At 41.8% G+C, this 26,314-nt stretch overlaps 1 protein-coding gene across 2 annotated transcripts in view; it reads right to left on the minus strand.

The window, feature by feature from the left end:
- The window catches only part of CLVS1 (clavesin 1), a 104,826-nt gene that overhangs the window by 39,255 nt on the left and 39,257 nt on the right, over positions 1–26,314 (minus strand). For both annotated transcript variants that reach the window (XM_075828312.1, XM_075828313.1), the window contains exon 3: positions 14,497–14,671. In XM_075828312.1, coding sequence (XP_075684427.1) covers positions 14,497–14,671 — 175 coding nt within the window. The remainder of the gene's footprint in view (positions 1–14,496; positions 14,672–26,314) is intronic.

Genomic DNA, 26,314 nt, shown 5'->3' on the forward strand with positions numbered 1-26,314 from the left:
ATGGGGATCCGAAGCAGACAGATGGTCTCTGCTCCTATGCTAACAAAGGGGCATCAGAAAAAAAGGCTTCAATTTGCATGGCAGTATCGGAATTGGACCACCAATGATTGGCAAAGGGTTTCCTTTTCCGATGAGTCATGTTTTATGCTTTTTTGAATGGATGGACGTTACATAGTTAGTACGGCTGAAAAAAGACACATGTCCATCAAGTTCAACCAAGGGAAGGGAAAAGGGAAGGAAAAATTTCTACACATAGGAGCTAATATTTTTTTGTTCTAGGAAATTATCTAACCCTTTTTTAAAGCCATCTACTGTCCCTGCTGTGACCAGCTCCTGCGGTAGGCTATTCCATAAATTCACAGTTCTCACTGTAAAGAAGCCTTGTCGCCTCTGCAGCTTGAACCTTTTTTTCTCCAGACGGAGGGAGTGCCCCCTTGTTTTTTGAGGGGGTTTTACAAGGAACAGGATTTCACCATATTTTTTGTATGTGCCATTAATATATTTATATAAGTTAATCATGTCCCCCCTTAGTCGTCTTTTTTCAAGGCTAAATAGGTTTAATTCTTTCAATCTTTCCTCATAACTTAAATTCTCCATGCCCCTTATTAGCTTCGTTGCTCTTGGCGTGTCAGGCGAGAAACATCAGAAAACAAACACCCTGCAACCATTGCTGGAAGAGCACAAGCTGGTCGCGGCAGCGTTATGGTTTTGGGAAATTTTTACACAGCATTCTTTGGGCCCACACATCCATATGGAAGGCACTCTGAACCGATTTGGGTATGACTCCATCATTGCAGATCACATCCACCCATACATGCTGTCTTCCCTGGGACAGATGGAATCTTCCAGCAATGCTTGCTTGCATCTTAGCGCCTGCAGAGTGCTATTGCATCTTTGTATTTGTATGCTTTGCATTGCAGTCACAGCAGATTGGTACCGGCCCATTTATTTCCCCTTTGTTAGGAGGTGCCGACTAACTTTGTCTTTTGCGTTATACTTTTGGGGGTGGTGACAGCCTCCATCTCGGCCATGTACTGCTTTTATCTGTCCAAGGCTGTTTCTAATTAGTATAGAATAAAACTGGTTCCTACCTACCCTGAATTCATGTTGTAGGCCTAGTCCCAAGAGTAAGGTGAGTGGAGGGGCCCATCTGTATGCGTTGTCATGGCAGGTGGGCTCACACAATTTAGTCAAAATGTGAGATAAAAACCTTATGGCTCCCATGCTGTTTTAAGCTTAGGTGCCACTTACTGCCGGGCAAGGTGCTCTTAAAGGCTATGTACACATTTGAAGTATTTTTTTTATTTTTTACTAAAACAATGTATTATAGTGTTTAATGCAACTTTGTAATTGGGAATTGTATTGGGTGCGTGCTGGGGTGCCAACAAGCCACTCTGCATCGACCAGGCTATTAAGATACAAGGCTAGGGCAGCAAACTTAATCTTTGCCCCAGGTATGACTGACTTTGTCTAAAGGCTTCCTGTTCTCGGTGAGACTTTCTCACAGGCTATGAGAACTAAGTTATATAAACTTCCCTAATGAAACCTGAAGATTTTACTGAATAAAGCCTTGTGAAACACCTACAGACATTAGTCCTGTGGTTACATCAGAACGTGTTATTTTATGTCAAAGCTTATAATACACCTACATTCTAACTAGGCCGGTAATCTGTTATTATGAGATCCAGATTTTAAACATGAGTGAAGTATAGATTTATTGTACTAAATCCACAATAAACGGTATTAACACATGGACTTAATGCCAGAGCGGTCATACAGATGTCATGTTATACTAAAAGGCTATGTACACCTTTAAAAAGCAAATTTTTTTAATTAAAAGGTTATTGAGTATGTTTGGTGCCACTTTATAAATACTTTTTATTAAAAAAAAAATAGCTTTTTGAGATACAGCTGCTCTTTATTCTCTATATAAAGCAGCTGTATCTAGCACTGTTCACTGAATCCGTCAGTCCCGCAGACCTGACAGGTTCAGTGACAGCCCGTTCTCCGTGTCTCTGAGACGCAGGATCCACCTGTGAACTATCAAATCTAAGTTAACGATCACAGCTGCTTTATATAGAGAATACAGATCAGCTGTATCACAAAAAGTAAAACAAATTTTTAATAAAAAGTATTTATAAAGTTGCACCAAACACACTAAACTTTTTATTAAAAAAATGATAATTCGCCTTTCAAAGGTTAACATAGCCTTTTAGTTATAAACGTACAAATAGTACTTCTAGTTCTGGCAATACAACAGCGCTGCCCATATGTTATACCAAATATAAGAACCAAGAAAGTAGTCCCATATGACAATGAACACATCAGTAGTTTAATTTAGTCTTAATCAGCCCTCCTACAGTCAGCAGTAACAATTTCCAGGAATTTTCAGTATGTGATCGCTGAAGTTCAGTGATAGTGTCCAGTGCTTGTGTGTAAGTTGTACTATTATTGTCCAGTTAATGGTGATCAGGAGTGCATTTATCATCTGGCGTCTGGTGCTGAATGGATTATTCAATATCTGGACCTAGGTGGCTTCTGGTACATTCAATGTCTATTTCATGGGTGGTTGAAGATATAGTGGGAGTTCAGTCATACCGTCATGATGCATCACCAAGTATTAAAGGTAAATTTTCCATTTGAATCATTGTAGTTAAGAAAAAAAATCAGGATTTAAAAATAATGGAAGATTCTACTTTAGTCCTTTGTGGCAAATTAAATATTCAGTCCAGTCTCTGCTAGTCAATGAAACATTCAGGTGGTCGGTTGTAAGTTCAGCATTCAATGCCTGGTGATCAATTGTACATTCAGCATTTAGTCCCTGGTGGTCGGTTGTATATTCAGCATCCAGTGCCTGGTGGTCGGTTGTACATTCAGCATCCAGTCTCTGGTGGTCGGTTGTACATTCAGTATTCAGTCCCTGATGGTCGGTTGTACATTCAGCATTCAGTCCCTGATGGTCGGTTTTACGTTTAGCATCCAGTCCCTGGTGTTTAGTTGTACATTCAGCATCCAGTACCTGCTGGTGGGTTGTACTGTTGGTTTATGCCGTAATAAAGATCTAAGCACCTATTAGACAACAAAATACTATTCTCTATGTTTGATGGTCAGCGATACATTCCACATTCAGGCTGAAGCATCGGCGGACATATAGCCGATGCAGCCGGTTCGGCTGCACAGGGGCCCGGAGGTGGTGGGGGCCTGCTCAGCGGCCCTAAATGCTGTGTGCATAGATCGGCATGGCCGTGCCACTGATTGAGGGCACTTCCATCCCTGTGCACTTTCAGCAACTCACAGATCAGGCCCCCTTCCTTCACATATGTTATTGGTCCCGATCTGTGAGTTGCTGACAGGGCCGGCGTTAAGGGGAGAAAACGCCCAGGGCTCCATCCTCTTAGGGCCCCCTGCCCACAGCTATTATGGGGCCGAGGCATAAGGGGGCCTGTGCCGCCCAGCCTTTACCATTTATGGGCCGGGCGGCACGGGCCCCCTCATGCCCGGTGAAGTAGTTAGCACTGGAGGGGGCCCTAGTGCTAGCGACAGCCACATTCACTTTTATCTGCGTCTGCAGGACGCAGATACAAATAAATACTATAGGCTGCAAGCCACATTACGCCTGCAGCCTATAAAGAACTGGGAAGACTCATGATGACGTCACTGCATCACGCTGGTCTGTGCAGCGCTGCGTCCATCGTGGGAATAGGGCAAGGTAAGTACAATATTGCTGTGTGGCACTATATACAAGGGAGGGGCACTATGTGGCACTATATACAAGGGAGGGACACTGTGTGGCACTGTGTACAAGGTGGGGGGCTGTGTCGCACTATATACAATTGGGGACTGAGTGGCACTATATACAAGGGGGGCTGTATGGTACTTTATACAAGGGGTGCTGTGTAGCACTATATACAAGGGAGGGGGGCTGTGTGGCACTGAATACAAGGGGAGGGCATTGTGGCACTATACACAAAGGGGGCTGTGTGGCACTATATACAAGGGATTCTGTGTGGCACTATATATAAGGGGGGCTATGTGGCACTATATACAAGGGTAGGCTGTGTGGCACTATATACAAGGAAGGCTGTGTGGTGTGATACACAAGGGTGGCTGTATGGCACTATATACAAGGAGGGCTGCATTGCACTAAACAGAAGGGGGAGCTGTGTGGCAATATACACAAGGGGGAGCTGTGTGTCACTATACTCAAGGGGGAGCTGTGTGGCACTATATAAAAGGGGGGCTGTGTGGCACTATATTAAGGCCAGGGGCTGTGTGGCACTATCTACTAGGGGAGCTGTATCACACTATTTACAAGGGGGAGGGCTGTGTGGTGCTATCTACAGGGGGCTGTGTGTGGCGCAATCTACAAGGGCCTGTGTGGCGCTATCTACAGGGCTGTGTGGCACTATCTACAAGTGAGAGGGCCGTGTGGCACTATATATAAGGGAGGGAGCTTTGTGGCACTATATACGAGGGAGGAGGGCTGTATGGCACTATATACAAGGGGGGGCTGTGTGGCACTATATACAAGGGGGGCTGTGTGGCACTATATACAAGGGGGGCTGTGTGGCACTTTATACAAGAGGGGGCTGTGTGGCACTATATACAAGGGGGCTGTGTAACACTATATACAAGGGGGGTACTGTGTAGCTATCTACAGGGGGGCTGTGTGTGGCGCTGTCTACAGGGGATTGTATCTGGTGCTATCTACATGGGGCACAAAGAGGGCATTAGTGCTGTGGGGGCACAAAGAGGGCACTATAACTGATGAGGCACTTTTATTGTGTCGCACACTGAGGGATCATTATTACCATCTGGGGCACTGTGGATTATGAGTTTGTTTAGAGGATGGGGTATAGGTGTGGAAGATGCTGGAAAAGCGAGAAACCAACATGTCTGTGTGTCAAATTCTGCAGAGACAAGTCGAGGTTGGAATAAGTCGTCACAGAGATCTGGGCCACATAGAAAAAAGAAGGGAAAGTGAATGATCGCAATCAGAGAAAACATCACCTGTGAGTCACTGGATATAAATTTGCTCTAATCACTTATATCGTCTGCAGAGCTCCCGTGTATAACTGGAGTCTTCCACTATATAGTCACTACGTGGTAATATTGGTCTTTGTATAGTAGTTTTTATTCAGTAACAGTATGGGGGTATTATTCATTCACTATGTGGCGGTATTACTTGGACCTTATATTGTGTTATTATTGGTAATATTGGTCTTATAATATTGAGTTGTTTGAAGTAACAGTATGCAGGTAATATTTCTTCTGGTATAGCGGTATGATGTAATAACGGTATATGTGTATAGATAATTTTTTGTGTGAGAGGTGGGACATATGCTTTGGGTCTTGCAACACTCCTGGACGCGCTAGAAATCAGTGATGCAGTTCTCTGCACAACGCCTTCTGAATTAACTGCATTATTGAGACAGTAAGGGTGTTATCATATCAGCGTTTGGTGTCCATTGATGGGTTTCGTCAGACCTTTCCATCAGAGGAACCCATTAACTGAAACCTTACGGAACGGAGACAAATGGAATCCATTTGCAACAGAAACATTACCATCAAATGGTAATGAATATAGAAAGCTATGGTTTCCGTTTAGTTTGCGTTCATGGGTTCCCCTGACGGAAAGGTCTGACAGAAGTCATCAACGGTACCCAGACGCAGATGTAAACAGGCCCTATTTTTAAGTTTGCCCAGGGCCACACTTTGTCTAAAACCGGCCCTGGTTGCTGAAAGTGCACAGGGTGGGAGGGGCCCTGATCCGTCTGCCGCACGGCTGCACCGATCATCTATTACTGAGAAAATGTATCAGGAGGGGAGGGACCCGGCGAGGCTTGCTCTGTCTGGTGGTCTTCATCACCTAGTGACCACTATCACATGCAGTGCAACATCTAACAGTGATGCTCACTACGTGACCAAGACCACCAGATAGAGAGCACCGCACCTAGCAAGCAGCGTCGCTATCGTCGGACCAGTTAACCATCTGGGATAGCGGCGCTGCAGAAATTAAGCCTAATACTGGTTTGCTGGGCCTGAGGCACCAGGATGAAGCGTCATGTGACGTGAAACGGCTGTTGTGTCGGTCTTTGGGAGTACTGCATTTGTGTCCTTGTAGCTCATGTGGTATATAAGGAACAGGATTATGAAAATAAAGTGAAGAAAATCCGGACCTGTTGAGTGCCGTGTGTTTTTCTCCTTGCTTATGAAGAACAGTGTTATGAATTTTCTTGCTCTGCTACCTGAGCCGGCTGGTGCTTTTACTGTGTGGTGTGTGTACTGAGCCTCATGAAGGGGACTGACTGAAATAAAAAGAACTAGGAGGTAGTTGTTGCTGCCCTGTCTGTAGAAAATGTTTGGAGTGGAGCTCAGTGGTCAGTTAAAGGAGTTTGTCCTTCTTTAACATTTATGTCAAATCCGAAGGATATGCCATAAATGTCCAATGGGTTCATAGATGTAGATGGTCAGGAGTTACGAAAACAGCAAAGCTGCTTGATATGTCCTCGCTTGATAGTCCTGCTTGATAAGTGACAGTTCAATGAGCAAGATAAAGAAATTATAAGTTAGTTTCCATGAGTGTTTTGTGTTATACTCAGTTGTTAAATATGGAAATTATTTGCATTATTTATGTTTGTTACTTGTGTTCTAAACTAGTAATAAAACGTGCAATATAGATTTGTATCGTTTTATATGCACACATTCTTTGCACGGGGGCCCACTGCAGTCTGTGTCCGCCTCTGGGCTGAAGTGTAGTGGTAATTTCATCACGTGGTCCCTAGTGGTTAGTGCAATCAGGGGCAGATTAAGTGCCAGGGGCCCGAGGCTGGAAGGGGGCCCAGTTTGCCCCGGTTCTCCCGTACCAGCTGTTAAAATTACAGCCGGTTCAGGGAACCGGGGTGAAGCGGGACCTCTCACCCAATTGTATCCGTGTCCTTAGGATGCGGATACAATTGCTTACTTTAGCACTGGCGAGACAGGGAACTATACATTCTCTTCCTCCCATTCGGCGCTTTACTAATGCCCTCTGTAGCACGATGATGTTATCACGCCAACTACGCCGTTACGTTGGATAATGCCATCTGGTCTATGACCAGTCCTGCATCACTGGAGGACGGCACGGGAACGGGGACAGGTGAGAATGTTTTTTTTTTTTCTAGGCAGCGTTGGGGGCAATATCTGCAGGTGACATTGTCTACAGAGGGCATTGTAACTGGTGCTATCTACAAGGGACATTATCGACAGAGTGCATTGTAACTGGCAATATCTACAGGGGACATTATCTACAGAGGGCATTGTAACTGGCACTATCTACAGGGGGCATTGTGACTGGTGCCATCTACAAGGGGCATTATCTACAGATTACATTGTAACTTGTGCTATCTACAGGGAGCATTATCTATAGAGGGCATTGTAACTGGCACTATCTACAGGGGGCAATGTGACTGGTGCCATCTTCAAGGGGCATTATCTACAGAGGGCATTGTAACTGGCACTATCTACAGGGGGCATTGTGACTGGCACTATCTACAAGGGGCATTGTTAGTGTGTGGTGTTTTACTTTACAGTGTTTGACACAATTTAATTCATGGGCACAGTGTATGGTGCAATTATGTTCAGGGGCACGGTGTATACTACTATTATATTCACGGGCACAGTGTATAACACTATTATATTCAGGGGCGAAGTGTATAGTACTATTGTATTCAGGGACGCAGTGTATGGTACTATTGTATTCAGGAGCACAGTGTATGAAACTATTATATTTAGAAGTATAGAGTGTAGCACTATGAGAATTTTATTTTCATTTAAAGGTGCGGAAATGTTGGAAAAGTGAGGAGCCGAAGACATCTGAGCTTCAAACTGCAGAAATAGACCGTGCCCTGGAGATGTCATCATAGGGGTCTGGACCGGATGGAGAAGAAAAGAGAAAAAGAACAAAAAAGAATCTAAGACATCAACTGTGAGTCACTCAATGTAAATGTTTATTCTCCCTGTGACTGATCAGTACTGTAGTTACTGTATGATCTGCAGCGAGATGTTAAACAGAAACTCTGAGCATATCCTAACCATTGTTCTGGCTATACTGGGAGCTGTCGTTTTATGTCATATAAACTTATATGGCAGGGGTTAAACTGAATTTGCAAATGATCTCTGTGCTGAACTATATTTGTTCTGGTGCTGTATATATGTACTGAGCTTGGTTCTGGGGCTGTATATATGTACTGAGCTTGATTCTGTGACTTTATATATTTACTGAGCTTTTTTCTTGTGCTGTATTTATGTACTGAGCTTGGTTCTGGTGCTGTATATATGTACTGAGCTTTTTTTCTGGTGCTGTATATATGTAATGAGCTTGTGTCTGGTGTTGCATACATGTACTGAGCTTTGTTCTGGTGCTGTATATATGTACTGATCTTGGTTCTAGTGTTGCATATATATACTGAGCTTTGTTCTGGCACTGTATTTATTTATTTACTGGGCTTTGTTCTGGTGCTGTATATATGTACTGAGCTTGGTTCTGATGCTTTATATATGTACTGAGCTTTGTTCTGGAGCTGTATATATGTACTGAACTTAGTTCTGGGGCTGTCTATATTTACCATATCTTAAGGTAAAAGTAGATGTTAAATCTACTTTTACCTTAAGGGAAGGTAAATATATACAGTAAAAACGAAACCCAAAAAACCATGGAGGAATCTCATTTTTTTTCCAATTCACCCATTATATGGTATTTTAAATGGTGCCAATAAAAATTACAACTCCTCCCGCAAAAAAATAATCCTTCACACACCACTTCATTGACGTAAAAATAAAAAGTTATAGCTCTAGGAAGGCAGCGAGTGAAGAATGAAAAAAAAAAGCAAAAATGGCTTGGACTTTAAGGGGTTAAACAACACACTGGTTCTTTAACCCCTTCCCGACATTTGACGTATCCATATGCCAAAGTCAGGTAGGGGAAGTATGGAGTGGGCTCACGGAGTGAACCCGCTCCATACGGTGTTGGCTGTTTGTTGCAGCCGACACTTCAGAGTAACGAGCGGCATCGCGCTCGTTTAACTCGTTAAATGCTGCGGGCAATAGTGACCGCAGCATCTAAAGAGTTAGAAAGAGGGGGGCGACCCCCTCTAACAGCTCATCACGCCAACACAACGCAATCGCAGGGGGCAATGGTTGCTATGGATGCCTGGGGGCCTAATGAAGGCCCCCAGGTCCACCATCTCTCTGCACCTATTAATACTAATAAAAAAAGTAAAAATGAGTTAAATAAAATAAAATATTTCAAAATGAAAAGTTCAAAAAACCCTCCTTTTCCCATTTTCCCCCTAAAGCATAGTAAAAAAATAAATGAATAAAGATAATTGCTATCGCCGTATCCGTAAAAGTCTGAACTATTACAATATATCATTATTTAACCCACACGGTGAACGCCGTAAAAAAAAAATTGTAAACGCCAGAATCTCTATTTTTTGGTCACCTAATCTCCCACAAAAAATATTTTTAAAAAAGTGATCAAATCGTCGCATGTACACCAAAATTGTATTACTAAAACTACAGCTTATGCGGCAAAAAATAAGCCCTCATACCACTTAATCGACCGAAAAATAAAAAAAGTTATGGCTCTCGGAATTTGGCGACACAAAAGAAATTTTCTTTTTTACACTTAGGTTTTTACTTGTAAAAGTAGTAAAATATAGAAAAAACTATATATATTTTGTATCGCTGTAATCGTATTGTCCCACAGAATACAATTAACATGTTGTTTTAATTGCACAGTGAATTTCATAAAAACGGCGCGCAAAAAGCAATGGAGGAATCGCTGTTTTTTTCATTTTCTACCCCACAAATAATTTTTTCACATTTGCTAGTACATTATATGGCAAAATAAATGGTGCTACAAAAAACTACAACTCGTCCCGCAAAAATGAAAGCCCTCATAGTACTATATCGACGGAAAAATAAAGGCGTTATGGCTTTTGGAAGGTGTGGAGGAGAAAACGAAAATGAAAATCTGAAAAAGGGCTGCGGCGGGCAGGGGTTAAGGTTATATTCACTCACAGCAGATTTTTTTTTTTTACAGAAACCACTAACAATTTAAAGCTCCTGACCTCTTAAGGGTCTCAAAGTATTTTGCATTCTCTCTTCTGTATGGTTCATTCTGCTTTTACAGCAAATTCAAAACCGTGCCAGATCTGTGGCCGCCTAAACAGAAATCTGCAAATATATACGGTACAGCGTCTTCAGAGTCCTTTCTTCAGAGTTCGGGGGGAGGGGGCAGACTTGAAAAAGTGCACATGGTACCCTTAATCCGCCCCTGAGTGCAATAGCTAGTGAAACAAATCATTAGCATATAAATAGTGGTTAGCGCTGCAGGTGATGTTGAGTATAAAGGCAATCAGTTGTACACCGCGTTCCAAATTATTATGCAAATGTTATTTTTTGCTGATTTTCCTAAATAGTCGATGCAAATGACAGCCAGTATAATCTTCAAGCCATCAACCGTTGGAGTATAATGCAAATTTTATTGATCAAATCTCCTAATGATAACAGATTTTATTTTTAGAAGTAAAAAACTCAAAATGCACTGTTTGAAATTATTATGCACAATAGAGATCAAAACATTTTAAAGGTTGTAAAGAGAACTAAAATGGTAATTTGTTGAATTTGCAGCATCAGGAGGTCATATTTACAGAAATCAAAAGCTCTTTCAATCAAAAAAAACTCAACAGGCCAAGTTACATGTTAACATAGGACCCCTTCTTTGATATCACCTTCACAATTCTTGCATCCATTGAATTTGTGAGTATTTGGACAGTTTCTGCTTGAATATCTTTGCAGGATGTCAGAATAGCCTCCCAGAGCTTCTGTTTTGATGTGAACTGCCTCCCACCCTCATAGATATTTTGCTTGAGGATGCTCCAAAGGTTCTCAATAGGGTTGAGGTCAGGGTAACATGGGGGCTACACCATGAGTTTCTCTCCTTTTATGCCCATAGCAGCCAATGACACAGAGGTATTCTTTGCAGCATGAGATGGTGCATTGTCATGCATGAAGATAATTTTGCTACGGAAGGCACGGTTCTTCTTTTTGTACCACGGAAGAAAGTGGTCAGTCATAAACTCTACGTACTTTGCAGAGGTCATTTTCACACCGTCAGGTACCCTAAAGGGCCTACTAGCTCTCTCCCCATGATTCCAGCCCAAAACATGACTCCGCCACCTCCTTGCTGACCTCGCAGCCTTGTTGGGACATGGTGGCCATTCACCAACCATCCACTACTCCATCCATCTGGACCATCCAGGGTTGCACGGCACTCATCAGTAAACAACACGGTTTAAAAATTAGTCTTCGTGTATTTCTGAGCCCACTGCAACCATTTCTGCTTGTGAGCATTGTTTAGGGGTGGCCGAATAATAGCTTTATTCACACTTGCAAACCTCCGGAGGATCCTACACCTTGAGGTTCGCGGGACTCCAGAGGCACCATCGGCTTCAAATACCTGTTTGCTGCTTTGCAATGGATTTTAGCAGCTGCTCTCCTAATCCTATTAATTTGTCTGGCAGAAACCTTCCTCATTATGCCTTTATCTGAACGAACCCGTCTGTGCTCTGAATCAATCACATATCTGTTCACAGTATGATGATCATAATCATAATCATAATCATGATAAGTTTTCTTGAAATATCCAATGTTTTCATACCTTGTCCAAGGTATTGCACTATTTCACGCTTTTCGGCAGCAGAGAGATCCTTTTTCTTTCGATATTGCTTGAAACCTGTGGCCTGCTTAATAATGTGGAACGTCCTTCTTATGTCGTTTTCCTTTGATTGGACACACCTAGCAAACTAATTATCACAGGTGTCTGAGATTGATTACAATGATCCAAAGAGCCCTAAGACACAATACCATCCATGAGTTTAATTGAAAAACTAATAATTAAATGTTTATGACACTTAAATCCAATGTGCATAATAATTTGGAACACGGTGTATAGTCAGGATTCCGTAGATATTTGTTGATCAGTAGTACAATCATGTTTATTGTGGATCAGTACTAAATTCAGTAACATATCATGGTAGGATGATCCCTGCTGATCCAGTGTTCAGTGATTTTGCAATTCCCTGGTGGTCCAGTGGTTTACCTTAGTTTCTGACATCTTCACAATTGTGGTGGTTGCATCAGGAAATCTGAATAGCTGAATAGTCATGGCTGTCAGTAGAGGGGGTGTAGGGGGCACACAGGGTGTTCTTCCCACACAGCTTTGAATTGTAATTGCAGCAAATCTAGTCAAGCGAGCTAATAATAGGTAATGTCAAGAGAAAACCTGGAAATCCGAAATAATTAATTGTATTTTAGGCTTGAATATGCATGTCATATTTATTTAATAGGATATGGGAAAATACAATTGCCCTATTTGTTTCTGACTTCTACTAGCATAGACTTAGAATCCAAATGACATTTCATTTTGGACATGACTGCAATGAAAAAGCTACCATAGTAAACTGACAAAGCTGCTGTACCAAATCATAATGTGTGTGGCTAAGTAGAGGATCAATTGAGTGAAACTACTGCAATAAAAATAATCTTGAATGCAGTAAAGAAAATCACTGTGTGAAATGTTAGCAGTGTTCTAGCAATGAAACATCTGATTAACAGACTGAAAAATCTGTAACTGTGTAATGTGTATTTTATAGCCTATAAATAAATGGTAAAAGAATTGCTGACAACTCGAGCATGCAATTTCTGATTTTCTAGAGGTCTACATCTACCAGCATTTATAGATAGACAGTAATAATTCCGCCCTTAGTGCCCCACATGGTAATAGTATCCGCCTTAGTGGCCAACACAGTGATAGTGCTCTACAGAGTATTAATGACCCACACAGCGCCTCACAAAGAATTTGCGCCTCCCTTAGTCCCCAATACATTGTAATAGTACCCCACTTAGTGCCCACAAAAACAATAAAATTCACCTAACCCTTTTGTCACAACAAACTGAGCCGCTTAGGCTAAATGTTTCTTCCGGCCTTTGGCCTGCATTGAAGCAGGGCAGGCAGGAATAATGACGTCATTGCATCGTACCAGCTTGTGATGGTATTCCAGCATCTCATAGGCTGCAGCCTGAAGGTGACGCGTGGCCTACAATAGCAGAAGGCGGATACGTATACAGTTTGCCCAGGGACTCAGGACACTGGGTCAAACAAGCTGGTTTTAGCAATGCCACTGGATAGATAGATAGATAGATATATAGATAGATAGATAGATAGATAGATAGATAGATAGATAGACAGACAGACAGGCAGACACAGACAGACAGACAGACAGATAGATAGATAGATAGATAGATAGATAGATAGATAGATAGATAGATAGATAGATAGATAGATAGATAGATTAGATAGATATGTGATAGATAAAAAGATATGAGATAAATGTCCACAAATACAAAAGAAAGCCTCGTTAGCAGATAATTATTCTGGAAAGTTTGCGACCATCCTTGTAGGTACTTTACACTGATTCTTGGTCAGCTTAATGGAATTAATTCAAAACTCTCCTTTGTTAAAATGTACTACTAGTTCTGAATACTTGGGATGTTATAAAGGAATAGTATCCATGGTTATTAGAACAGAAGTACTGTAATATATTGCAATTTAGAGCCTAATTCAATGTGTGTTCATGGTTTAGTATGGTGCATTTTCTTACAGATCTGCTGAGATAATTGTTTTAAGTGCAACTTTAAATATGAAGCTGTTATGGCCTACAAAAATCCACATTCAGGTTGTATCTCTGAAGTTACAATCTTTATGAATAGTTTTGTATAGAACTCACTCCTACATCTCAATAGGTCAACAAATGGAACTACATTATGCTTTTCATATACTTCTCATCCTAGCTGAACTTGACTTTTTCTTTTTTATAGATTGGTATTCGACTGATTTGACTGTCAGTTTACTGCCAGGGGAAGAAACAGGATCCACCAAATTCACGTTGCCCGAGATTTACAGTATAAGATGTTCAGGGACCAAATGAAGACTTGTTTCTGGCTGGGTTAAAAAGGTTCCACCATAGTTTAATATTTAAGGGAAAATATGACTTACTCTTCCATCACTTTATTCTCCCAAATAACTTAATAGCTACGTAGTCTTTCTGACTTTCATCTCAAAGTTTACATATTTAACTCAATAACCATCCTTAACAGTCCTATTAAAGTCATGAAGTCTATTATGCTCTTATGTTACATTGAAGCTGCATGTTTTAATTTTATTTTAATAGATGCTTAACATTTTAATCCCCAAACATTTACTGAAGGATTACAATGAAAATCTCTAAACGACAATCAGTATAGAGAATACCAGCTATAACACGAGCTATAACTATGATTACAGTAGGGAAAAGGAACACAAATTCAGCCGTCGCCCATTAGGCAGCTGTATGTTTCTTTTGGGGGGTTTTTACTTTACAAAATCCAAGTATAATCCTTTTCTTCACATACCTGTAAGCCTTCAATGGCTAGTCTGAGGATCGAAGGGGTAAGTTTGGAGGCTTGCTTGAAGGAAAAATTGCTCCAGTCTATAATTAAAACAAAGCCATTGATTTGGAGCTCTTGGTCTTCTATTAGAACTTCTAACGAAAGTAGAATGGCACGTAAGATGTCCACAAAGGAATTCCTTAAAAAAAAAAGTTAATTAAGGAGTAACTCATATAAGGATATTGAGAAAATATAAGCTTCACACACAATTGTACTTTTTAGGAATACAATGGCTATGTAGCCAGCTGAAAAGACATATTGGCTATTATAAAACTGTAGAAATAGAGAAGTGTATTAAATTCACAGTTGAAATGTCCCACATTATGACAAATTTGTTTGAAACCCATAGTCACAGACCGCGAATAGCTAACATATAGGGTAATTTTTAACGGTTTTCAACTATAAAATAGCATAGAATGATTCTGAGAAATATTGGTGACAGTTCTACCCAAGACAGAACGTTTTTAAAGTCCATTGGTCGAATACTATTTCAATTGCTTACAAGTAGGAGCAATTTAGGAACATACGGGGCCATGCAGATGAAGGGGACACTAGACAACTGTTGAGGCCAAGTTATTGGTGTTTGTGTGTGATAACTTCTAAAGCTTGGCTCACAACATGTTAGTGGTGGACTGGCTGTATATATGCTGGAAAAATCTCCTAACATATACACTAATGTGCCCATAATGGCTGGGATACGTTGGGATCCCGCAGTCCCAACTGTATTAAACCATCAAAAAGAGAGAAAAGATGCAGAATCCAGTGGTCTGCCACCAAATGTATAAAAAGTAGAGTAAAGAAGTAACACCCTAAAAAAAAGTAAAAAAATTTTTTAATCCATATACTACGCGTTTCAAGGTCGTTATGAGCTCTTCATCAGGTATCAGTTTTACCTAATGAAAGGGTCATAATGACCTTCAAACATGTAGTATTTAGATTAAAGGATTTAGAACTTTTTTTCTAGTGTGTATGACTCCTCCACTTTCCCTTTAATTCATTTGGTGGCGCCCATTGGGTCCTGCATCTTTTCTCCCTTTTTTGATGGTTTATTGCATTGATCTCGGATTCAAGGTCTGCAGGTGGAGCGGCAGCCACGCTGAACTGAGGGCCGGTATTACATCTACAAGTCCATCTGAATTGTGCCTGTTTGTTGCACAACTCTGTTTTGTGAGTGCGGCTCTGTCCGCTCAGTGGATTATTCATTACTTGTCTTTCATATTGCACTATGGAGCGCTTTCCATTTTATTCATCCAACTGTATTAAGAGCACAGTTGATTTTCAATACAACTACAGTATATATAAATATACATTTTATTATTGAAGTCAATGGGAGATGTAAACACTGAATGTGTGTCTAGCCTAAGACTGCATTGATTGAACAAAAGCGTTTTTAACCTCTTAATAACCAGGCCTTTTTGCGCGTTAATGACCAAGGATTATTTTTCGTTTTTTCACATTCTAAAAGTCATAACCTTTTTTTTATTTTGTCGACATTAGCTGTATAAGGGCTTGTTTTTTGCAGGACGAGTTGTATTTTTCAAATGCACCATTTTTGGATACATATACTATATTGAATAACTTTTGTTAACTTTATTTTAGGAAAGAATTGAAAATAAACAGCTATTCCAGCATTGATTTTCACGTTATAAATTTATGCCGTTCACTGTGCGGCATAAATAACATGTTACCTATTCTATGGGTCGGCCCAATTACGGGGATACCAAATATATAAAGGTTTTATATGTTTTCTTACGTTTGCAAAATAAAAACCCTTTTTAAAAAAAAATAAAATAAAATATTACTTGTTTTAGCATCGCCGTAACTTTTTTCTTTTTTCCTCGATATAGCCATATGTGGGCTTGTTTTTTGCAGGACAAGGTGAAGTTTTCATTGTTAGTATTTTGGGGTACATGGGACTTATTGATTAACTTTTATCTATTTTTTTCATAAACTTTAGTTAACTATTTATTTTTTTGTCCCACTAGGGAACTTCACTCTGCGATCCCCTGATCGCAGATATATAGCATTATTGCCTGTCAGTGTAAAACTGACAGGCAATCTAATAGAAAATCTATAATAGGCAATCTAATATGCAGTTGCTGAAGGCAGACCTGGGGGCCTTTGTTAGGCTTCCGGCTGCCATGGAAACCCAACGGTGCCCCGCGATTTCTTTGCGGGGGTGCCGATGGGGTGACAGAAGGAGCTCCCTCTGTCAAACACATTAAATGCTGCTGTCGCTATTGACAGCGGCATCTAATGGGGTAAACTTCCGAAATCGGAGCATGCTTTGATTCCGGCAGTTGGGGCAGGAGCCAGGCTGTTATAACAGCTGTGCTCCTGCCACTGATCGCGTTGGTACACTGGCAGTACCCACGATATCATAGAGATGGATATATCCATTGCTATGCGGGAACTAGCTCCTGCTTGTGATGGATATATCTGTCGCTCGTCATTAAGGGGTTAAAGAGACTCTGTCACCCCATTATAAGTGCCCTATCTCCTACATAAGGAGATGGGCGCTATAATATAGGTGACAGGAGCGATTTTAGCTTTATGCTAATTACTTTCTTAATGCCCAAGTGGGCGTGTTTTTACTTTAGACCAAGTGGGCATTGTACAGAGGAGTGTATGACGCTGATCAATCAGTGATCAATCAGTGACCAATCAGCGTCATGCACTTCTCTCCATTCATTTAGACAGCGCATAGTGACACTGCTTTATTCACTATGTGCTGCCTTATACTGACATATTAACGTTACTGAAGTGTTTAGACAGTGACTAGACATTCCTTCCAGACAGGACGGGATGTCTATTCACAATCCCTGCACTTCGTTAACGTTTGTTTGGTACTTACAGCAGAGCAAAGCGTAATCTCGCTGTAACCTGTCATTTACAGCGAGATCCCGCGAGATTACGCTTGCTCTACTGTAAGTACCAAACAAACGTTAACGAAGTGCCGGGATTGTGAATAGACATCCAGTCCTGGCTGGAAGGAATGTCTATTCACAGTCTAAACACTTCAGTAACGTTAATATGTCAGTATAAGGTAGCACATAGCAAACAACGCAGTGTCACTATGCGCTGTCTAAATGAATGGAGAGAAGTGCATGATGCTGATTGGTCAGCATCACACACTTCTCTGTACAACGCCCACTTGGTCTAAAGTAAAAACACGCCCAGTTGGGCATTAAGAAACTAATTTGCATAAAGCTAAAATCGCTCCTAACGTGGTGAAAATAGATTGTTTTTCTAAATAAAAAGCACTGCTGTCACCTACATTATAGCTCCGATCTCCTTATGTAGTAGATAGAGCACTTATAATGTGGTGTCAGAGCCTCTTTAATGTATTGTGCAGGAAATAATGACTGAAATCATAAATTAAGGCGGTGAGCGTGAGATAACATTGTAAAGGTCGGAAATCCAAGTCTGTGGCGTATTGTTGGAGTTAAAAATTTGATGACATGAAATTATTTGGAGTACATCAGTTGTAGGTTAGTTTCTCCAGAAATTTTGGGTTGATGGGATGAATTAAATTTTTGGGGAATGTCACAAACACGAACCATCATATTGAAGAGTTATTTTTTTTCTCCATGTCTTTTGACTTTTGTACCAAAATATAAACTTTTATAGACATCAATGCAACTAGAAAATCAAACTGCCTTTTAGGATTCAGCAAGAGCGACCAGAAAGGGCTGATGCTAGGTAATTCAGAAATATATGTTGGCATTCCAAATCACGTTTATCTGTTAATAAGAGTCAAAATAAAGCATTTCATTTATTTTATTACTTATTCTAGCTGGTCAAGAAGATATCAACCAGGGGTTGAGATGCCCCTTTGCCATTTTTTCTTTATTTTTGTATTGTTTTGCTTGCAAATCTTATGATGAGCAATAATATAATGTGGCCAGATACACCACGTTAAAGCCTTAACCCCTTCCCTCTTTAGCCACTTTTGACCTTCCTGACAGAGCCTCATTTTTCAAATCTGACATGTTTCACTTTATGTGGTAATAACGTTGAAATGCTTTCACCTATCCGGGCGATTCTGAGATTGTTTTCTCGTGACACATTGGACTTTAAGATAGTGGTAAAATTTGGTCGATACATTCAGTATTTAATTGTGAAAAACACGAAAATATAGTGAAAAATTGCAAAAATTAGCATTTTTCTCAATTTAAATGTATCTGCTTGTAAGACAGTTATACCACACAAAATTGTTGCTAATTAACATCCCCCATATGTCTACTTTAGATTGGCATCGTTTTTTGAACATCCTTTTATTTTTCTATGACCTCACAAGGCTTAGAACTTTAGCAGCAATTTCTCACATTTTCAAGAAAATTTCAAAAGGCTATTTTTACAGGGGCCAGTTCAGTTGTGAAGTGGTTTTGAGGGCCTTATATACTAGAAACCCCCAAAAAGTCACCCCATTTTAAAAACTTCACCCCTCAAAGTATTCAAAACAGCATTTAGAAAATGTCTTAACCCTTTACACATTTCACAGGAATTAAAGCAAAGTAGAGGTGAAATTTACAAATTTCATATTTTTTTGCAGAAATAAATTTTTAATGCAATTTTTTTTTATAACACAGAAGGTTTTACCAGAGAAATGCAACTCAATATTTGTTGCCCAGTTTCTGCAGTTTTAGGAAATATCCCACATGTGGCCGTAGCGTGCTACTGGACTGAAGCACCGGCCTCAGAAGCAAAGGAGCACCTAGTGGATTTTGGGGCCTTATTTTTGTTAGAATATATTTTAGGCACCATGTCAGGTTTGAAGGGCTCTTGCGGTGCCAAAACAGTGAAAATCCCCCAAAAGTGACACCTCAAGGAAATTATCTAGGGTTGTAGTGAGCATTTTGACCGCACAGGTTTTTTACAGAAATTATTGGAAGTAGGCCGTGAAAATTAAAATCAACATTTCTTCAAAGAAAATGTAGGTTTAGCGATTTTTTTTCTCATTTCCACAAGGACTAAAGGAGAAAAAGCATCGCAAAATTTGTAAAGCAATTTCTCCTGAGTAAAACACTACCCCACATGTGGTAATAAATGTATATTTGGACACACGGCAGGGCTTAGAAGGGAAGGAGCGCCGTTTGGCTTTTGGAGCTCAAATTTAGCAGGAATGGTTTGAGAGGCGATGTCACATTTACAAAGCCCCTGAGGGGACAAAACAGTGGAAACCCCCCACAAGTGACCCCATTTCGGAAACTACACCCATTGAGGAAATTATCTAGGGGTATAGTGAGCGTTTTGACCCCACAGGTTTTTTGCATAAATTATTGGAAGTAGGCTGTGAAAATGATAATCTAAATTTTTTCAAAGAAAATGTAGGTTTAGCTAATTTATTCTCATTTCCACAAGGACTGAAGGAGAAAAAGCACCGTAAAATTTGTAAAGCAATTTCTCCCGAGTAAAACAATACCCCACATGTGGTAATAAACGGTTGTTTGGACACACGGCAGGGCTTAGAAGGGAAAGAGCGCCATTTGGCTTTTGGAGTCCACATTTAGCAGGAATGGTTTGCGGAGGCCATGTCACATTTACGAAGCCCCTGAGGGGACAAAACAGTGGAAACCCCCCACAAGTGACCCCATTTTGGAGACTACACCCATTGAGGAAATTATCTAGGGGTATAGTGAGCGATTTGACCCCACAGTTTTTTTGCAGAAAATATTGGAAGTAGGCCCTGAAAATAATAATCTACATTTTTTCAAAAAAAATCTAGGTTTAGCTAATTTTTTCTCATTTCCAGAAGGACTGAAGGAGAAAAAGCACCACAAAATTTGTAAAGCAATTTCTCCCGAGTAAAACAATACCCCACATGTGGTAATAAACGGCTGTTTGGACACACGGCAGGGCTTAGAAGGGAAACAGCACTATTTGGCTTTTTGAGATCACATTTAGCAGGAATGGTTTGCGGAGGCCATGTCACATTTGCAAAGCCCCTGAGGGGACAAAACAATGAAAACGCCCAAAAAGGGACTCCATTTAGGAAACTACACCTCTTGAGGAATTCATCTAGGGGTGTAGTGAGCATTTTGACCCCACAGATGTTTCATAGAATTTATTAGAATTAGGCAGTGAAAATAAAAACAGTCCTTTTTCTTCAATAAGACGTAGCTTTAGCGCAATTTTTTTCATTTTCTCAACAAATAAAGGAAAAAAAGAACCCAAAATTTGTAAAGCAATTTCTCCCGAGTACGGCAGTACCCCATATGTGGTCATAAACTGCTGTTTGGGCAAACGGCAGGGCTCAGAAGGAAAGGACCGCCATTTGGAGTGCAGATGTTGCTGGATTGGTTTCTGGGCGCCTGTGGGCCCAAAACAGTGGAAACCCCCCAGAAGTGACCCCATTTTGGAAACGACACCCCTCAATGCATTTACCAAGGGGTGTAGTAAGCATTTTAACCCTGCAGGTGTTTTGTAGAAATTAGTGTTCACTCGATGTTGCAGAGTGAAAATGGGATTTTCTTCCATAGATATGCCAATATGTGGTGCCCGGCTTGTGCCACCATAACAAGACAGCCCTCTAATTATTATGCGGTGTTTCCCGGTTTTAGAAACACCCTACATGTGGCCCTAATCTTTTGCCTGGACATATGACAGGGCTCAGGAGTGAAGAGTACCATGCGGAGTGGAGGCCTAATTTGGCGATTTACAAAGTATTGGTTCACAACTGCAGAGGCTCAGATGTGAAATAATAAAAAGAAACCCCTGAGAAGTGACCCCATTATGGAAACTGCACCCCTCAAGGCATTTATTAAGAGGTGTAGTGAGGATTTTCACCCAACAGGTCTTTTCCATAAATGAATGCACTGCGGATGGTGCAAATTAAAAATTTATATTTTTCCCTAGATATGCCATTCAGTGGCAAATATGTCATGCCAAGCTTATGACACTGGAGACACACACCCCAAAAATTGTTAAAAGGGTTCTCCCGGGTATGACGATGCCATATATGTTGAAGGAAACTGCTGTTTGGGCACGCTGTAGGGTTCAGAGCCGAGGGAGCACCATTTGGCTTTTGGAGAGCGGATTTTGCTTGGTACTAAATTTGTTTGAGTATTGCTGGTGTTTTATAATGTGGGGGTACATGTAAGCGGGGCGGAGTATATAAGGGGCATAGTCAGGTGGTATGAAAAAAAATTAATAATCCATAGATGTGTGTTACGCTGTGAAGCAATCCTTTCCGCACAGGCCAGTGTCGCACTGATAAATGGTGTAATTTCTTATCCCCCTTTTGATCCACACTCTTCACCTTTGTAGTTTGAGGAATTTTGCTGGGAAGTGTTGTCCTGGTATAATACGGGCACCGTCGCTTCCAGCGGATATGTTTGGGCCCTCCCTTTCCTGGTTCCCTAATTTTAGGTCCTTGATAAATCGCCTCTTCAAACAGAAGAAATGTTCCCCTCGGGCACAACTGCATATTTTTTTATTTCCTGACTTATTGGAGCCATAACTGATTTTATTTTTCAGACGTAGCGGTATGAGGGCTGGTTTGTTGCGGGATGAGCTGTAGTTATTATTGGTACCATTTTGGGGTACATGTGACTTTTTGATCACCTTTTATCCTATTTTTTGGGATGTCAGGTAAACAAAAAAATGCAATTCTGGCACAGCTTTTTTCGGTTTTTTTTATACAGCGTTCACCACGCATTATAAACTACATGTTAACTTTATTCTGTGGGTCAGTACGATTCCGGCGATACCTAATTTATAGCATTTTTTTATGTTTTACAACTTTTTTCACAATAAAATTACTTTTGTAAAAAGAATGTATTTTTTTGCTGTCGCAAAGTTGTGAGAACCATAACGTTTTAATTTTTTTGTCGACGGAGGTGTATGAGGGCTTGTTTTTTGCGGGACGAGCTATAGTTTTTATAGGTACCATTTTTGGATACGTGCGACTTTTTGATCACTTTTTATTCTAATATTTGTAGGGCAGTGACTAAAAAACAGAAACTCTGGTAACGTTTTTTACGTTTTTTTTTACGCTGTTCACCGCGTGCAATAAATAATACAATATTTTGATACCTCAGGTCGTTACGGTCGTGGCGATACCAAATACATATGGTTTATTATTATTTTTCAATAATAAAGGACTTGATAAGAGTAAAAGGGGGATTGTGTTTTATTTGATTACTTGAAACTTTTATTGTTTTCAAACTTTTATTTTTTGCACTTTTTTTTACACTTTTTTATACTTTTTTTACACTTTTCTTCAAGTCCCACTAGGGGACTTGAAGGTCCAACGGTCAGATTTTTTTTTTTCTAATACATTGCACTACCTATGTAGTGCAATGTATTAGATCTGTCAGTCATTCACTGACAGCAAGCCGATTAGGCTTCGCCTCCCGGCGGGGCCTAATAGGCTTCCGTAATGGCAGAGCAGGAGACCATTGTGTCTCCTGTTGCCATAACAGCAGTCGCCAGTCCCGATTGCCTGTCAGGGCTGGCGATCTGCTAGTAACCGCTACGATGCAGCAATCGCTTTTGATTGCTGCATCGAAGGGGTTAATGGCAGGGATCGGAGCTAGCTCCGGTTCCTGCCGTTACAGGTGGATGTCAGCTGTACAGTACAGCTGACATCCACCGCTGATGACGCCGGATCAGCTCCTGACCCGGCGCCATCTTGCCGGCAGCTACGGAAGCCGTTCAGGCTCCGCCGCCGGGCGGATCTTGACCGGCTTCGGTGCTAGGCAGACCGGGAGGCCAGTATTAGGCCTCCGGTTGCCATTGCAGCCACCGGAACCCCGGCAATTTCATTGCTGGGGCTCCGATGAGCTGCAAACACCTTAAGTGCAGCGATCGCGTTTGAGCGCTGCACTTAAGGGGTTAATGGCGGGGATCGAAGCTAATTTCGGTCCCCGCCGTTACAGTCGGATGTCAGCTGTAAGATACAGCTGAGATCCGGTGATGATGGCACCGATTCAGTTTCTGAGCCGGTGCCAAACATTTGACGTACATGTACGGCATTTTGCGGGAAGTCAATGCTTTCCATGACGTACATGTACGTCAAATGTCGGGAAGGGGTTAAACAAATCTGTTAAATACCTGTGTGATGTTTGTTCCTGTTTTTCAATGAAACTTTAAAAAAAAAAAAGTTCATAGAGACACCTCCCAACCCATCTATACTTTCATTAGCTTTCCTGCACACATGCTTGTGAGGCTGGGTTCACACAACCTATTTTCAGACGTAAACGAGAGCAGCTCAAGATATACGAGCGTCACAGACGCCTCGTATATTACGAGGAGGAGCATTTACGACTGAAACGATGCAGCTGTTTTCTTCTGAAAATAGGCTGTCATTTCAGCCGTAAATGCCTGCTATCGTGTGAACATACCCTAAGAGGGGTGTACATGGCTGGGATAAATGATTGTAGTCTGTGTAACCTGTATTCTGCTGCACTATGTGTATATGTTAGTTTGTTATTACTGTTATCTGTCTGGTTATATTTGTAGAAGGAATATTTTTACTAATGAGTCATTTGACAGATTGTACTGAGCATGCCCAGAAAGCCCAGCATAGGAGACTGAGGAGCTCTGTGCTAGAGGAGCAGACAAGAGAGTGAAGGGAGAGAGACTGCAGAGAACCTCATGAGAGCAGAGTATAAAGCAGGGGGGGGGGGGAACGTCTGGCCCGCAGGCCGTATAAGGTCCATGAGATAATTTGGTCTGGCCCGACTTCACTCAGACCGCGCTGCCGCCGCGTCATTCGCTACTTCGCTCTGGAGCCAAGTATGGCGGAGGCGGTCTGAGTGAGGTCGGTGTGTGCTGGCCCAAGAGTGGACCAATCCGGTCACCTGACCTGAGTCGGTGACATGAGGTCAGGTCACTCAGGTCAGGTGACCGGACTGGTCCACTCCCGGGCCGACACAGTCCAGTCATCTGACCTTATGTCCATCTGCCCTCTTCCTGCTCCTGACCTAAAATTTAGGAACTTAGCTGAAGCCTAATTGTAGAAATTTAGCTGTAGTGTAGACATTGGATAGGACCTGTCCTAAAAGCATGAAGTAAGGTCGGGTGACTTAAAGGTTTTTTTCATCAAGGACATTTATGATATATCTACAGGATATGTCATAAATGTCAGATAGATTCGGGTCCCACGTCTGGGTCCCAGATCTATTTCTAGAACGGGGCCCCCTGATCCCCGTACCGCATCTTTGTGTACTGAATTGTAGTTACGGAAACAGCGTTACTCACATGCTACGCTGCTTCCGTAACTGCCATTCACTACTATGGGAGTTACGGAAATAGCGCAGCTCAGCGGGCTACGCTGTTTTCTTCTTCATGGTCGGAAACCAGCTAGAACACAGAGAGGTAGAACGGGGTTTAGGGGGCCCTGTTCTAGAGATTGTTGTGGGTCCCAGAGGAGGGACCAGCATCTATCTGACATTTCTGACATATCCTATGGATATGTCATAAATGTCCCTGATAGGAAAACACCTTTAAATAAGTAAGTCGGAACAACTTACTGCTGCGAGCGGTTCTTTTAAAAACATACCATTGCAAGGAGTCAACTGCACTCCAGACTGACCGACGTGTAGCAACATCAACAACACCGGCTAACATCACACGCCTCACCAAAGAGAAGCAGTTCCAGACATCACATTAGGGGTGAGTTAATTAAACGTTTAACCAAATATAGCAGGGTAATTTTTCAGTTGATAATTTTGTATGGCCCGCGAATGATGTTATACTGTAAATATCCAAATGGTCCTTGGCAGAAAAAAGGTTCTCCACCCCTGGTATAAAGGGAGACTACAGAGAGACCCCCTGAATGGAAAGTCTGGAAAGAGAGCAGCATATGGAGAAAACTATGGAGACTGAGACAGCTACAGGAGTGTGGCTGAGAACTTTTGGGACTGTTCTCACTGATGTTGGAGCTGAGGGGAAGCCTGTGATATGTGGATATTTGCAGAGACTGATATTGTGTAAAATCTGCACCCTGCCTGGTTCCTGTGCTCGTATATTGCACTGGTTGTGCCGCCCTTACATGCTCATGCACAGGGCCGCCATCAGGAATTTCAGGGCCCCCTACAGCTAAATTTTCTGGGCCCCCCTACCATGGCACCGCCTGTTAACGGTACTCCGTCCAGCACTATATCATGGTACCCAGGGCCGCCATCAGGGGGGGTATTATGTGTACTGATGTGAGAGGCCCGGCCAAACCTAATTGAAAGGGGGGCCCGTCAACTGCCGCGACTTGCCTTTGGTAGAAAAAAAACAGGCCCCTGCAATGGGGCCCGTTTTTTTCACCAAAAGAATGTCGTGAGCTGCGGGCCCCCCCCCTTTCAATTAGGTTTGGCCGGGCCTCTCACATCAGTACCCATAATACCCCCCTGATGGCGGCCCTGGGTAGCATGGGGGTCGTCATGGGGGCCGTCAAACACTGCCGCCCGTGCGACCGATCGCGCACCCGCAAACTCCCGCGCATGCGCACCGGCGACCGCCTGGAACCGCGCACCGAATTTTGAGGCAGATTTTGACCTGCCCACACTATCTTGCCGCGTTTTTTGCCCACGGCGATTGAGGACAGCAGACAAAAAACGCAGGGAAAAATGCATTTTCTGCCTCCCATTGATTTCGATGGCAGGTCAGAGGCGGAACCGCGGCAAGAAAGGACGTGCTGCTTTTTCTTTTTTCTGCGACTGGCTCCCATTGATTTCAGATTAAATCAATGGGAGGCGGTTTTGGAAGTTGTTTGGTGCTGATTCTGACGCAGTGTCCGAGTCAATATCAAGGCCCAAAAACTCTGTGAACTGGGCCTTATTGTTAG

The sequence above is a fragment of the Rhinoderma darwinii genome, chromosome 5 (assembly GCF_050947455.1).
Source record: "Rhinoderma darwinii isolate aRhiDar2 chromosome 5, aRhiDar2.hap1, whole genome shotgun sequence".
NCBI classification, from domain to species: domain Eukaryota; kingdom Metazoa; phylum Chordata; class Amphibia; order Anura; family Rhinodermatidae; genus Rhinoderma; species Rhinoderma darwinii.